At 44.8% G+C, this 16,709-nt stretch overlaps 1 protein-coding gene and 1 non-coding gene across 3 annotated transcripts in view; one reads left to right on the top strand and one right to left on the bottom strand.

Moving 5' to 3' along the window:
• The window catches only part of TULP3 (TUB like protein 3), a 50,143-nt gene that overhangs the window by 18,600 nt on the left and 14,834 nt on the right, over positions 1-16,709 (bottom strand). For both annotated transcript variants that reach the window (XM_007967246.3, XM_073020389.1), the window contains one exon: positions 11,559-11,610. In XM_007967246.3, the coding sequence (XP_007965437.1) occupies positions 11,559-11,610 (52 nt within the window). The remainder of the gene's footprint in view (positions 1-11,558; positions 11,611-16,709) is intronic.
• LOC119620757 (U6 spliceosomal RNA) lies at positions 6,453-6,560 on the top strand. The gene has a single exon (XR_005237309.1). It is a non-coding gene; the product is annotated as a U6 spliceosomal RNA (small nuclear RNA).

The following is a 16,709-nucleotide window of genomic DNA, read 5'->3' as shown; positions in this document are numbered from 1 at the left end:
TGAACTACCATGAATAGAAGGACCTTAACCCAGGAACACTAAATACACAGGAGGCTATGATGACTTCTGCCAAATGGAATTGGCCAGTAAGATTCTTCTAGCAACTGGGAGCGGTGGCTCATGCCTGTAATCCCAGCACTTTGGGAGGCGGAGTCAGGTGGATCACTTGAGGTCAGGAGTTCGAGACCAGCCTGGCCAATATGGTGAAACCCCGTCTCTACTAAAAATACAAAAATTGGCCTGCATCTTGGTGCACGCCTGTAATCCCAGTTACTCAGGAGGCTCAGGCAGGAGAATCACTTAAACCCAGGAGGTGGAGGTTGTGGTGAGCTGAGATCGCGCCATTACACTCCAGCCTGGGCAACAGAGCGAGACTCTGTCTCAAAAAAAATTCTTCTAGCAGCCAAGAAGTCTTATATAATGGATACAAAGTAACTTGCTGGCCGGGCACAGTGGCTCACGCACAGTGGCTCACGCCTGTAATCCCAATACTTTGGGAGGCCAAGGGGGGAGGATCACCTGAGGTGGGAAGTTCGAAGCCAGTCTGACCAACACGGAGAAACCCTGTCTCTACTAAAACACAAAAATTAGCCGGGCGTGGTGGCGCATGCCTGTAATCCCAGCTACTTGGAGGCTGAGGCTGGAGAATTGCCTGAGCCTGGGAGGCGGAGGTTGCGGTGAGCTGAGACTGTGCCACTGTACTCCAGCCTGTGCAACGATAGCGAAACTCCATCTCAAAAAACAACAACAACAAGAAAAACCAGTAACTTGCCTGAAAAGATGGTAAATATTAAGTACTGAAATCATAAGAAACTGCCATATCTTATCTATATGGTCACAGCTATTTCGTCTCACACATACAGTCTGTGAAATGATCGATGAAACAAAAACGCATACTGTAGGCTGGGCACGGTGGCTTACGCCTGTGATCCCAGCAGTTTGGGAGGTCAAGGTGAGCGGATTACCTGAGGTCAGAAGTGTGAGACCAGCCGGGTCAACATGGTGAAACCCCGTCTCTACTAAAAAATAAAATTAGCCCGGAGTGGTGGCGGGCACCTGTAATTCCAGCTACTTGGGAGGCTGAGGCAGGAGAATCACTTGAACCCGGGAGGTGGAGGTTGCGTTAAGCTGAGATTGCTCCACTGCACTCCAAGACGAGCAACAGAGCAAGACTCCATCTCAAAAAAAAAAAAAAAGGGCTGGGCGCAGCAGCTCACACCCGTAATCCCAGCACTTTGGGAGGCCGAGGCAGGTGGATCACCTGAGGTCAGGAGTTTGAGACCAGTCTAGCTAGCCAACATGGTGAAACCCCATCTCCATTAAAAACATAAAACATTGGCCAGGTGTGGTGGCAGGCGCCTGTAATCCTAGCTACTCGGGAGGCTGAGGCAGGAGAATCGCTTGAACCCAGGAGGCAGAGGTTGCCAGGAGGCAGAGGTTGCCGTGAGCCGAGATTACACCACTGCACTCCAGCCTGGGCAACACAGTGAGACTGTCTCAAAAACAAAAAACAAAACAAAGAAAAAAACGAATGTTGTAGCTATTTTATTTTACTTTTTGAGACGGAGTTTCACTCTTGTTGCCCAGGCTGGAGTGCAATGGTGCGACCTCGGCTCACTGCAGTCTCTGCCTCCTGGGTTCAAGCAATTCTCCTGACTCAGCCTCCGGAGTAGCTGGGATTACAGGCGCCTGCCACCACACCCAGCTAATTTTTTGTATTTTAGTAGAGAGGGGTTCACATGTAAGGAAAATATTTTCTATAGAAAACGAGTTTTCTGCTTGTGGTCTAGAAAAGGGAGGCCAAAGAGCTAGAATTTGATAGGGTTATCCAGTTTGTCCAAGAAAGAGAAATACTTTTCTTTTTTTAAAACAGAGTCTCACTGTGTTGCCCAGGCTGGACAGTACAGTGGTGCGATCTCAGCTCATCACAACCTCTGCCTCTTGGGTTCATGCAATTTTCCTGCCTCAGCCTCCCGAGTAGCTGGGATTACAGGTGCACCCCACCATGCCCAGCTAATTTTTATACTTTTAGTAGAGATGGGGTTTCAGCATGTTGGCCAGGCTGGTCTCGAACTCCTGACCTCATTCCCTCTGATTCCTTGCTCACCAATAAGCCTTCTAATTTGAAGTTTAACTTCTTAGGTATCGTTTTCCCAGGAAAAGAGTATCATGAACAGTAGAGATGAATACACACTGAAAAAGTAGACCTCCCTTTGTAAATTAATAACTTGGGGTTCTGGTTTTAAAACTTACTGGTATGGGTTTAACTAGTGTGAATTTGTGCCAAAGGACCTGGTTATATCCAGGTTCACTGACAAACTAAGCTCTCAGACTTGTAAAGGGGAGACTAGACCCCTGACCACAGATTCCACCAAGGTATCTGGGGAAGCCTCTATCTACTTAAAGACTGATCAAACTCATTTAGACCAATGACTTAAGGAAAAAACAACTGTAGACTCAAACTGTAATCAGGGCCACAGCTACTATACCTCAGTATGGAATAGATCTTACTACTGTCCAAGTTTATAAATAAGAAAAATACCATTAAATAGATATGTGCAAGCTGCCATCTTGGTGAAAACTGTCATGCAGTTTGGATGGGGGAGGAGAGAAGGGCTACTAGGGTTTGAATGTAACAATGTCAATTCCTATTTCATTTACATTTTACTTCCCTGAAAACTTAAGAGTGCTTTAAATGAGGCTACATCAACGAGTAAGGGCTCATTACCAAGACAGGGTAAGTCAGGGAGCCAGGAAGAAAGCCAAAGTTGATGGTTAGATGCCCTAAACGCAATTAAAACACACTGCCTTCATGATTTTAAGTGTTGTATAAACTAAAATTTAATCACCTTTAAATTTCCTAATTATCTTGGGAATTGAACAGTAAAACAATCTATCTTCCCAAGAATTTAGAGGTATGTCTTACTATTGCCTGGGGCCAAAATATTGAATGGTGATGTCAAAATAAACAATAAGAAACTAAAGGAGATTAGATAGGAGGAAATTTCCATGAAATAATTTAGGAGGAAATTTCCATGAAATTACTTTATCCAATAAAAAAAGCTCTGGCCCGCGCAGTGGCTCATGCCTGTAATCCCAGCACTTCGGGAGGCTGAAGTGGGCGGATTGTTTGAGGTCAGGAGTTCGAGACCAGCCTGGCCAACATACCGGAAACCCCGTCTCTACTAAAAATGCAAAAAGTAGCTGGACACGGTGGCGCAAGCCTGTAAACCTAGCTACTTGGGAGGCTGAGGCAGGAGAATTGCTTGAACCCAGGAGGCAGAGGTTGCAGTGAGCCAAGATCACACCACTACACTCCAGCCTGAGCAACAGAGCAAGACTCCATCTCAAAAATAAATAAAGCTTCATTTAAATTAATGATAGTTTAACTAATTCTCAATTTTCCTAGAGAAGGAGTCACCCTAGAGGTAATGGGCTGAGATTACACTATGACAGTTTTCCAACAGACCAAACAACCACAGAGTACAACCAGTAAGTAACATCAGACTGGTTGTCTGCGGTCTATCAGTTTGTTTAAAAATAACTAATCTCAGCCAGGCACGGTGGCTCATGCCTATAATCCCAGCACTTTGGGAGGCTGAGGCAGGCAGATCATGAGGTCAAAAGATTGAGACCATTCTGGCCAACATGGTGAAATCCCTTCTCTACTAAAAATACAAAAAATTAGCTGGGCGTGGTGACGTGCACCTGTACTCCCAGCTACTCAAGAGGCTGAGGCATAAGAATTGCTTGAACCCAGGAGGCAGAGGTTACAGTGAACCAAGATCATGTCACTACACTGCAGCCTGGGCAACAGAGCAAGAGTCTTGCAAAAAAAGGAAAGGGAAAGGGAAAGGGAAAGGGAAAGGGAAAGGGAAAGGGAGGGAGGGAGGAAGGAAGGAAGGAAGGAAGGAAGGAAGGAAGGAAGGAAGGAAGGAAGGAAGGAAGGAAGGAAAAGAAAGAAAATCCATTCTGCAGCTAGCTAAGGTGCCCACATGCCCTGAAAATAAGAGTACCTTGCCAGGTATGGTGGCTCACACCTGTAATCCCAGTACTTTGGGAGACCAAGGTGGGTGGATCACTTGAGGCCAGGAGTTCAAGACCAGCCTGGCCAACATGGTGAAACTCCATCTCTAAGAAAAATACAAAAATTAGCTAGGCGTGGTGGTGCACTCCTATAGCTACTCTGGAGGCTGAGGCACAAGAATTGTGTGAATCTGGGAGGCAGAAGTTGCAGTGAGCCAAGATTGCACCACTACACTCCAACCTGGGCAACAGAGCAAGACTTCTTCTCAAAAACAGAAAAGAGTATCCTAGTGAAACTGGTAAAAATAAAAGCAAGATATACTCAACAGGAAAGTATTTCAATAAACGGTGTTGGGATAGCTGGATATCCACATGCTAAAGAATGAAGCTGAATCTCTGTTTCACACTAGACACAACAATTAATTCAAACATACAGTTAGATAGAAGGAATATGTTCTAGTGTTCCATAGCACAACAGGGTGACTATAGTTAAGAATAGTTTATTGGCTGGGGGTGGTGGCTCACGCCTGTAATCCCAGCACTTTGGGAGGCCGAGGCGAGCAGATCACCTGAGGTTGGGAGTTCGAGACCAGCCTAACCAATATGGAGAAACCCCATCTCTACTACAAATACAAAATTAGCCAGGTGTGGTGGTGCATGCCTGTAATCCCAGCTACTCAGGAGGCTGAGGCAGGAGAATCGCTTGAACCTGGGAGGCACAGGTTGCAGTGAGCTGAGATCGCGCCACTGTACTCCAGCCTGGGGGACAAGAGCAAAACTTCGTCTCAAAAAAAAAAAAAAAAGAATAATTTATTGTATATTTCAAAATAGCTAAAAGATTTGAAATGTTCCCAACACAAAGAAATGATAAGTGTTTGAGGTGATGGATACCTTAAACAACGTGATCATTACAATAATTTGATCATTACACATTGTGTGCATGTATCAAATATCAAATATCATACGTACCCCATAAATATGTACAATTATATATCAGTTTTAAAAATAAACCAGGCCGGGCGTGGTGGCTCAAGCCTGTAATCCCAGCACTTTGGGAGGCCAAGGCGGGTGGATCACGAGGTCAGGAGATCGAGACCATCCTGGCTAACATGGTGAAACCCCGTCTCTACTAAAAATACAAAAAACTAGCCGGGCATGGTGGCGGGCGCCTGTAGGCCCAGCTACTCGGAGGCTGAGGCAGGAGAATGGCGTAAACCTGGGAGGCGGAGCTTGCAGTGAGCTGAGATCGCGCCACTGCACTCCAGCCTGGGCGACACAGCGAGACTCCGTCTCAAAAATAAAATAAAATAAAATAAAAATAAAAATAAACCACAGAGGCTGAGCACAGGGCCTCACGCCTGTAATCCCAGCACTTTGGGAGGCAGAGGCAGGCGGATCATGAGGTTAGGAGTTTGAGACCAGCCTGACCAACATGGTATAACCCAGTCTACTAAAAATATAAAAATTAGCCAGGTGTGGTGGCACACGCCTGTAATCCCAGCTACTCAGGAGGCTGAGGCAGGAGAATTGCTTGAACCCAGGAGGCAGAGGTTGCAGTGAGCTGAGATCATGCCACTACACTCCAGCCTGGGGGACAGAGCAAGACTGCATCTCAGAAAAAAATAAATAAATAAACCACAGAAAGTGTAAAAGCTAAAACTATAAAACTTGACCAGGCATGATGGCTCATGCCTATAATCCTAGCACTTTGGGAGGCAAAGGAAGGAGGATCACGAGGTCACAAGTTTGAGATCAGCCTGGGCAACACTGCAAGATCCCATCTCAAAATACAGGAAAAGAAAAAAGAAAAATTAGCCAAGTGTGGTGGTGCATGCCTGCAGTCTCAGGTACTTGGGAGGCTGACGTGGGAGAATCGCTTGAGCCCAGGAGGTCAAGACTTCAGTAAGCTATGACCGTATCACTGCACTCCAGCCTGGGTGACAGAGCAAGACCCTATCTCGAAAAAATAAAAAAATGAAAGGCCACCACACACACACACACACACACACACAAAACTCAACATAAAACTACAATGAGATACCACTTCACACCCACTAAAATGGCTCCAAATCACAGACAGACAATAACAAGTGTTGGTAAGAATGTGGAAAAACTGGCTGGGCACAGTGACTCAGGCCTGTAATCCCAGCACTTTTGGAGGCAGGCAGGCAGATTACTTGAGGTCAGGTGATCGAGACCAGCCTGGCCAATATGGCGAAACCCTGTCTCTACTAAAAATACAAAAAATAGCTGGGCGTGGTGGCGGGCACCTGTAATCCCAGCTTCTCGGGAGGCTGAGGTACAAGAATTGCTTGAACCCGGGAGGCGGAGATGGCAGTGAGCCAAGACTGTGCCACTGCACTCCAGCCTAGGCAACAGAGTGAGACTCTGTCTCAAGAAAAAAAAAAAAAGATTGTGGAAAAACCGTGCTTGCTTTGGCTGCTCATATAGTGAAAACTGGAATGATACAGAGAAGATTAGCATGGCCCCTGCACAAGAACGACACATAAACTCGTGAAGATTTCATATTAAAACTGAAAAAAAGTGAAAACACGGAAAGCTTCATACACTGCTAGTGGGAATGTAAAATGGTTCAGCCTTTTGGAAGACAGTCTGACAGTTCCTTAAAATGTTAAACAGAGTTACAGTATGACCCAGCAATTCTATTCTTAGATATATAACCAAGAGAAATGAGAACATGTGCACACAAAAACTTGTTTGGAGATATCCAGAATAGCCTTATTTATAATAGGCAAAAAGTGGAGACAACCCAAATGTCCGTCAACTGACGAACGGATAAACAAAATGTGGTATACCCATATAATAAAATGTTATTTGGCGATAAAAAGGAATGAAGTACTGGCACATTTATAACATGGGTGAACTTTATGCTAAGTCAAAGCAGCCAGACGCAAAAGACCACATACTGTATGATTCCATTTATAAGATCTAAAAATCATTTGTATACTTTACCTATGTGTATATTTATGGTATGTGAATTTTATCTTAATAGAGCTGTTTAAAATCTATATAGGAGAAGAATAGCCACATGTAAATGATCTGGAGATGTAGAATCTTTAAACATTAAATTAAAAGATTATAGTATCAGGAAAACATGACAGATATGAAACAAACAGTAACCAGATCAATAATACTGTAAACTAGATGATAAAAGAATGAGTTGGCTGGGCACTGTGGCTCACGCCTATAATCCCAGCACTTTGGGAGGCTGAGGCAGGCAGATCACAAGGTCAAGAGATCAAGATCATCCTGGCCAACATGGCGAAACCCCATCTCTACTAAATACACAAAAATTAGCTGGGCGTGGTGGCGTGCGCCTTAGTCCCAGCTACTCAGGAGGCCGAGGCAGGAGGATCGCTTGAACCCAGGAGGCGGAGGTTGCAGTGAGCCGAGATGGCGCCACTGTACTTCAGCCTGGTGGCAGAGGGAGACTCTGTCTCCAGAAAAAAAAAAAAAAAAAGGAATGAGTTAAGGGAAGGGAAAGAACAAGATCTACCCTGTGTCTCTAGCACTAAGGCAGGGAGAATGTCCTGGGCACATGCAACTCTCCTTCCTTGGGTAGGTATATCCCTTCAGAAGAGGCGAATTAATCATACTATCATATTTTAATGTGTCACTATAAATATCATTTTACAAATCTACCTGCTTTGATTTCTAATATACCAAGCCACGTTCTGATTGCAAACTTCCTACAGATATTTCTACTGGGAATGTAAAGACCAGCTAATTCTCGAATATGGTTTACTAGAAAGTAATTCTCAGATTCAGATTCATCACTTATGAGACGGGCTAATATGAACCGATCCTCAGGAGACAGATTAACTTTGGTTGTTTTTAGCTGTTTTGTTTTTGTTTTTGTTTTTGAGACGGAGTCTCGCTCTGTCGCCCTGGCTGGAGTGCAGTGGCCAGATCTCGGCTCATTGCAAGCTCCGCCTCCCGGGTTCACGCCATTCTCCTGCCTCAGCCTCCCGAGTAGCTGGGACTACAGGCGCCGCCACCTCGCCCAGCTAATTTTTTTGTATTTTTTAGTAGAGACGGGGTTTCACTGTGTTAGCCAGGATGGTCTCGATCTCCTGACCTCGTGATCCGCCCGCCTTGGCCTCCCAAAGTGCTGGGATTACAGGCTTGAGCCACCGTGCCCAGCCGTTTTTAGCTGTTTCTTATCCTATGAAGCTCACGACCAGTGACACTCAACCAAAGGGACACTGCCATAGCAGAATTCCTGAGTCTAATCTAATGTACATCTGGGCAGGGCTTCCCGAGCCTCTCCCACCTCCATTGAGGGTAACTGCTAGGACGTGCCACCATCACTGATGGGTGTGCACCGTATCCCTTGGGCAGGTTGGCCTACTCTGGACTGTGAGGCTCCCACCAAGATACTGCCTGCCTGGGATGCCTGGGCTGAGTTGTAGCCTGCGCTTCCTCAATATGCTCCCATCTTGGCTCTAACTTAGACACTCTGAAGATTCTTTCTAACATTCTATTCTTTTATCCAGTCTAACTTCACTCTACAGATGAAATGACTGAGGCCAACTGCCTTTAAGAACTTTACCTAAAATCACACAGCTGAATAATGGCAGAGCCAGAACTAGAACCAAAGCCTTCTGATTCCCAGCCCAATGTTTTCTTCGTTATGTGGTGCTGCCTTTGTTGTTTTCTTCGTTATGTGGTGCTGCCTTTGTTGTTATACACCATTTGAATGCCCAGCTTGCATTTGTGGAAATTCCCTTACCCCCTACTGAGTAACTTCCTTCTCCAGTACCTGTTGGCATTTCATGGTTCTAACAATATTCTCATACACTTTTTTTTTTTTGAGACGGAGTCTTGCTCTGTCGTCCAGGCTGGAGTGCAATGGCCGGATCTCAGTTCACTGCAAGCTCCGCCTCCCGGGTTCACGCCGTTCTGCCTCAGCCTCCCGAGTAGCTGGGACTACAGGCGCCGCCACCTCGCCCAGCTAGTTTTTTATATTTTTAGTAGAGACGGGGTTTCACCGTATTAGCCAGGATGGTCTTGATCTCCCGACCTCGTGATCCGCCCATCTCGGCCTCCCAAAGTGCTGGGATTACGGGCATGAGCCACCGCGCCCGGCCTTTTTTTTTTTTTTTAAAAGAAATGCAGGGTGGTGTCTTGCTGTGTTGCCCAGACTGAACGAAAACACTTGAGGACAACGGATCCTTCTTCCTCAGCCTCCCAGAACTACAGATGCACACTACCATGCCAGCTTCTCATACATTATTTAACCCCAGAATTTATACATCTTATCCAAAGATATATTTTTTTTTAATTTCAAAAAATTCCTTTGATACTACCAGGCATGTGAAAAAAAATCCTATAAAATTTTATGTCTCTAAATTCACTGACTCAAAAAAAAAAAAAAAAAAAAAAAAAAGGCCGGGCGCGGTGGCTCATGCCTGTAATCCCAGCACTTTGGGAGGCCAAGGCGGGCGGATCATGGGGTCAGGAGATCCAGACCATCCTGGCTAACACAGTGAAACCCCATCTCTAGTAAAAATACAAAAAAAAATAAAATAAAATAAATTAGCCGGGCGTGGTGGCAGGTGCCTGTGGTCCCAGCTACTCAGGAGGCTGAGGCAGGAGAATGGCATGAACCCAGCAGGCGGAGCTGGCAGTGAGCCAAGACTGCGCCACTGCACTTCAGCCTGGGTGACAGAGCAAGACTCTGTCTCAAAAAAATAAATACAAAATAAAAAAAAACAAAAAATTCACTGACTATCTCTGGAAGATATATATTAAAAGTCAGTGGCAGCCACTGACAAAGAACTGAGCCAAGCAGACAGAGATGTTTTCATCAAATATCTATCTTATATTATTTGAATTCTTATGTTTTTATTACCTATGTAAAAACATAATTTAAAAAATTGTGCTACAAAAAGGCTTACAAAAGTTACAACATTTATACCACATGTAGTATTTTCAATGAGAAGAATACAATTACAAACTACTAGGGCCACCTTTAAAAAAAAAACTCAGAAAATGTATCTATATACAAAATTTAAAGACTAATGTCTCAGAACATGATTGATAGATGAACCATAGATGTTACCTAATGTTAACAAAGTAGGTAAAATTGGGCCTTACGATACTAGGATGCCTAAGAATAAAAATGAGTAAAAATAAATCAAAGATCTACATTTTTGTGTCCACTTCTCCCTAAATACAATTTGCTCTACACCGGAATGAAGACAATAAAGGGCTCATCACAATTACTGTGACCTCTGTGGGCAGAGGGATAAGTGTGTATGTGTATGTGTGTGTGTAACGGAATTTTCTCCACAATCACAGTAATTTAGTTGTTGCTTAGTTTTCAGTAATTCCACCTCTAAAATAATTTATGAGGCTAGAAGTCCCATTATTAGTTCCACCAACCACATAAGGAAGAGAAGACAAAACTTTAGAGACTTTTAGTCACCTACTGAATCCAGACATCTTGACTGTTAACGATCCTAGCTACAGAATTTGCTGAATTAGAATAGATTCATAGAAAAAAGCGAATATAAATACAATGTATGTTGGGTATAGGTTCTAAGCTATCTGAACATGATGATCACAGCATGTAACAACACAAAACCGTTCATTTATTCCTTCCTTTGTTCAAATACTTAATGAAAGATTACTACATGTCCAGCACCGTGCTGAGAACTTCTGATATAATGTTTATCCAAAACATGCTTGGCTCCTGCTCTCACAGAGCTTGGTGAAATGGAGAAAACAAACTAAACGTGCCAGCAGCTCTGTGAAGAAAATTATCCTCTATGCGATGGAGATTTTTTGTTTGTTTTGAGACGGAATCTTGCTCTGTCACCAGACTGCAGTGGCGTAATCTCGGCTCACTGCAAGTTCTGCCCCCTGGGTTCACACCATTCTCCTGCCTCAGCCTCCCGAGCAGCTGGGACTACAGGCGCCTGCCACCACGCCCAGCTAATTTTTTGTATTTTTTAGTAAAGACGGTTTTACCATGTTGGCCAGGATGGTCTCGATCTCCTGACCTCGTGATCCACCTGCCTCAGCCTCCCAAAGAGCTGGGATTACAGGCGTGAGCCACCGCGCCTGGCCATGCGATGGAGATTTTAAAGCAGCAGTAGCAAGTTCGGATCTGCATTTTAGCATAAGAACACCATCTTGTGAAATTATAGTGTGAGTGAAATTACATTGTAGAGAGGTACTTAAGGTAGCAGAACCAAATTACTACATAGAAATACAATGTTAACATTCTTTTAATTCCTCGGAAAGAAAGACACCAAGGAATTTTTGGTGATTGTAAATCCAAGACCAGTCTTGTTGCTGACATCCTCAAAGCACTCTGGTCTTGCCATAGCCCAGAGCCTTGGTTCAGCAACCACTATCTCCAGACACTGCTTCACGGGGAACCACCTGAGCCTTCTCCTTCCCAGTCTTCTTTCCATAGCCCTGCCCAGGATTCAGAGCCAAGACCACCAGCATCACGGCCAGTATAGTTGGCCACCTATTTCAAAAGAGGAGACTCTGCTCACCTGATAATCCAGTTTAGCCTGTCGCATCTTCATCATTTCTTCATGGAAGACACTGTTTAAAAAAAAATAAAGCAAGAAAGCAAGTATATAAAGAGAAAACTCCTTGTCAATTTCATCTCTTTATGCATGTACTCTTTTGGGTTATTTGGAACCAATCGATTCTGCCTTACAGAAGGCATCAGCTTCTAGAGGCTACCCGCACCGACTGCAGGAGAACTTCCCACCCTTAACACTACACTTACTCCAGAGGACCTCAGGAGACTAAAATACTCCAAGGACAAGAAAAAGATGAAAACACAGACCCCATGCATGCAGGGATTTCCTTTTGTTTTAAACAATGTCTTGAGTACGCGTTATGCTCTGAACACAGTGGTAAGCATTTTACATGGTATTATTTTGTTTATTTTTTAAAACAACCCTATGAACTAGATACCATTATTTTTTACACTTTGAAGATGAAGGAAGACTTGAAGAGTCATGTGTAAGGCTAAACAGCAGAAACAGACTCCAATTCTGGTCTCCTTCTGGCATCTAAATTACATCTGAAAAATCAAATATATTTATTTGTTTTTTGGAGTTAGTTCTACGACGGGGAAAATTACACTGTGTATATAGCATCTTATTAGAGCCTACTGAATTCCTGAAGATCTGGGCATTTAATTTAACTTACTCAAGTCTGTCATTAATAACACTTATTACGCCAGTCATCGAAGGAGACGACTGTAAGTATGGATGAACAGGTGACATTTATTGCCACCGAGAGACAGATCTGCTTGAAGGCAGAAAGGAACAACAAAAATGGAATAAAACCAGTCTTCAGCTGACAAACCAAGCCCTTCTGAACATTTAAAAACACTCTTTGGGCCGGGCACCGTGGCTCACACCTGTAATCCCAGCACTTTGGGAGGTCTAGGTGGGTGGATCACAAGGTCAGGAGTTCGAGACCAGCCTGGTCAACATGGTGAAACCCTGTCTCTACTAAGGATACAAAAAATTAGCCAGGTGTGGTGGCCATGCCTGTAATCCCAACTATTTGGGACACTGAGGCAGGAGAATCACTTGAACCCGGGAGGCAGAGGAAGAGCGAGATCACACCATTGCACTCCAGCCTGGGTGACAGGGTGAGACTATGGCTCAAAACAAACAAACGGGGAAAAAAAACCAACCCTCTCTGAAGGCTTTTCTATTGTTGACAATTTCCTAATTTAAGACTTTTATTTTGTGATTCAGCATTCTTGGAAAGTGTGAAATATGAAATTAGGCAGAAATGGTTCTCAATTATTTGGATGATAAATGTTTACTGGGAACTTAGTGCCAGAAAAACTGGAACTACAAGGTGCTATTTAAGAAGACAAATTCCATTACCACAAAGAGAAACATGGTTTTTGCTACATGTGGGGCAAATATGCCAAAGCATTTATGTATGGCTTAATGGTGTGCCACTATATTCCCACATTTTAGAAGGTTCTATGCATCTTACTAATGCATAGCAACTTGGAATTTGCATGCTGTCTCAAAGACTCTTCCTCTTGGCCGGGCGCGGTGGCTCAAGCCTGTAATCCCAGCACTTTGGGAGGCCAAGACGGGTGGATCACGAGCTCAGGAGATCGAGACCATCCTGGCTAACACGGTGAAACCCCGTCTCTACTAAAAAATACAAAAAACTAGCCGGACGAGGTGGCGGGCGCCTGTAGTCCCAGCTGCCTGGGAGGCTGAGGCAGGAGAATGGTGTGAACCCGGGAGGCGGAGCTTGCAGTGAGCTGAGATCCGGCTACTGCTCTCCAGCCTGGGCCACAGAGCGAGACTCCGACTCAAAAAAAAAAAAAAAAAAAAGACTCTTCCTCTTCATTCACTTGTGAGGCAGGTTTAATAACCCTCACATACAGACGTGGAGGTGCTTTCTGATTTTCTGCCATGCCTCTCTATTACTAATTCACTCATCATCTTTATGTTTAAAAAACAAACAAAAAAAACACTGGGTGGTCAATAAATCTTTTCTCCCAGCTCCAGAGAGGAACAAATAAACAAAAATGTCAGACACAACAGTCTCTGACCTTGACTTTGTGCCCCCATGTTTCACCTAGATACGTTGCTATATTTTCTTTTCTTTTTTTTTTTTTGAGACGGAGTCTCTCTCTGTCGCCCAGGCTGGGGTGCAGTGGCGCGATCTCGGCTCACTGCAAGTTCCGCCTCCCGGGTTTACAGCATTCTCCTGCCTCAACCTCCCAAGTAGCTGGGACTACAGGCGCCGCCACCTCGGCCGGCTAGTTTTTTGTATTTTTTAGTAGAGACGGGGTTTCACTGTGTTAGTCAGGATGGTCTCGATCTCCTGACCTCGTGATCCGCCCGCCTCGGCCTCCCAAAGTGCTGGGATTACAGGCTTGAGCCACCGCGCCCGGCTGTTTTCTTTAATGATTTTTATCTGCAGTCACGTATTTTTAAACCCCAAATTTAAAAATCCTTCATTAATATAGTGTGACAAAAAAAAAAAAAAAAGATAAAACAAAAACAAAACTAGAGTGCTAGAATTACAGGTATTCAGTGTGTATAAGCATAAATTTTTTTTTTTAGACAGTCTCTATCTGCCACCCAAGCTGGAGTGCAGTGGCTTGAACTCGTCTCACTGCAACCTCTACCTCCTGGGTTCAAGCCATTCTCGTGCCTCAGCCTCCTGAACAGCTAGAACTACAGGGTGCACCATCATGCCCCGCTAATTTTTGTAATTTTTTCTTTTATTTTTTGGAGACAGAGTCTCACTCTGTCGCCCAGGCTGGAGTGCAGTGGCATGATCTCGGCTCACTGCAAGCTCCGCCTCCCGGGTTCACGCCATTCTCCTGCCTCAACCTTCCGAGTAGCTGGGACTATAGGTGCACGCTACACCCGGCTAATTTTTGTATTTTTAGTAGAGACAGGGCCTCATCATTTTGGCCAGACTGGTCTCAAACTCCTGACATCAGGTGATCCACCCGGTTTGGCCTCCCGAAGTGCTGGGATTATAGCCATTTTCTTTTTTAATTAAAAATAAATTAGGCCGGGCACGATGGTTCACACCTGTAATTCCAGCACTTTGGGAGGCCGAGGCGGGTGGATTGTCTGAGCTCGAGTTTGAGACCAGCCTGGCCAACACGGTGAAACCCCGTCTCTACTAAAATACAAAATATCAGCTGGAAGTGGCGGCAGGCACCTGTAATCCCAGCTACTCAGGAGGCTGAGAAAGGAGAATCACTTGAACCCGGGAGGTGGAGGATGCAGTGAGCTGAGATCATGCCACTGCACCACTCCAGCCTGGGTGACGGTGTGGGACTCTGTCTCAAAAAAAAAAAAAAAAAAAAAAAAGAGCCGGTGGCTCATGCCCGTATTCCCAGCACTTCTGGTGGCCGAGGCCGGCGCATCGCGAGGTCAGGAGTTCAAGAGCAGTCTGGCCAACATGGTAAAACCCCATCTCTACTAAAAATACAAAAAATTAGCCGGGTATGGTGGTTTGCACCTATAATCCCGGGTATTCAGGAAGCTGAGGCAGGAGAATCGCGTGAACCCAGGAGGCAGAGGTTGCAGTGAACCAAGATGGCGCCACTGCACTCCCGCCTGGGCAACAGGGCAAGACTCTCTCTCAAACAAACAAACAAAAAAAAAAAAAAATTTTTTTTTTTTTTTGACAGGGTCTGGCTCTGTCGCCCGGGCTAGAGTGCAGTGGCATGACCTTGGCTCACTGAACTCTCCACCATGAACTAGTATTTTCAAACAGCTGCTGCTACAAATCTGCACTCTGTTCTCAACACTAAACCAAAGGTGTGATGACTTCTGGCGTGGGGGAAAAGCGAATCATTCCCCACCCATGCTAAACCCTCTTCAAAGATGTTAAGTTCTGGCATACGACTAAAGTTTTCAAACGTTTCTCATAAGGCCTCAAATAGTGAAAAAAACAGGTATGTCTTTGACAGTACATCTAGACACCACTTGATTCCTTTCATCAAGCCTGGGCAAGTTGAACAGACAATCTGAATAAATAGGGTACAATCAAAGCATTTTGACCTGAACAGAAGAGACAATAAATACATGTTAAGTAACTGTAACATTTGTAAGTCTCCTATATATCAAAAGTCACATTTTCCCTGAGTTCTAAGTTTAAATAAATTGTAACTTAAAAAGTTATACCTTTAGTTAAATTATGACCTATAAAGATATTTTATAACGCCTGGTGCAGTGGCTCACGTCTGTAATCTCAACACTTTGGGAGGCTGCAGCGGGTGGATCACGAGGTCAAGAGGTCAAGACCATCCTGGCCAACATGGTGAAACCTCATCTCTACTAAAAATACAAAAATTAGGCCGGGCGCGGTGGCTCACGCCTGTAATCCCAGCACTTTGGGAGGCCGAGACGGGCGGATCACGAGGTCAGGAGATCGAGACCATCCTGGCTAACACAGTGAAACCCCGTCTCTACTAAAAACACAAAAAACTAGCCGGGCGAGGTGGCGGGCACCTGTAGTCCCCGCTACTCGGGAGGCTGAGGCAGGAGAATGGCGTGAACCCGGGAGGCGGAGCTTGCAGTGAGCTGAGATCCGGCCACTGCACTCCAGCCCGGGCGACAGAGCAAGACTCCGTCTCAAAAAAAAAAAAAAAAAAAAAATACAAAAATTAGCTGGGCATGATGGCGTATGCCTGTAGTCCCAGCTGCTCAGGAGGCTGAGGCAAGAGAATTGCTTGAACCTGGGAGGTAGAGGTTGCAGTGAGCCAAGATCATGCCACTGCCCTCCAGCCTGGTGACAGAGCGAGACTCTGTCTCAAAAAAAAAAAAAAAGATATTTTATAGACTTATATTCAATCTGAACTAAAATTTCTAGTCTAATCTGGAATATCATCTTAATAAATTTACATTTTTCTGACTTAATTTTTTTTTTTTTTTTTTTGAGACAGAGTCTCAGTCTGTCGAGGCTGGAGTGCAGTGGCACGATCTCAGCTCACTGCAACCTCCACCTCCCGGGTTCAAGCGATTCTCCTGCGTCAGCGTCCCAAGTAGCTGGGATTACAGGTGCCTGCCATATTTTTAGTGGAGAAGGGGTTTCGCCATGTTGGCCAGGTTGGTCTCCAACTCCTGACTTCAGGCGCAGGTGATCCGCCCATCTTGGCCTCCCAAAGTGCTGGGATACAG

Source organism: Chlorocebus sabaeus, chromosome 11 (assembly GCF_047675955.1).
Source record: "Chlorocebus sabaeus isolate Y175 chromosome 11, mChlSab1.0.hap1, whole genome shotgun sequence".
Lineage (NCBI taxonomy): Eukaryota > Metazoa > Chordata > Mammalia > Primates > Cercopithecidae > Chlorocebus > Chlorocebus sabaeus.
This window is presented reverse-complemented; position numbering and strand designations above follow the sequence as displayed.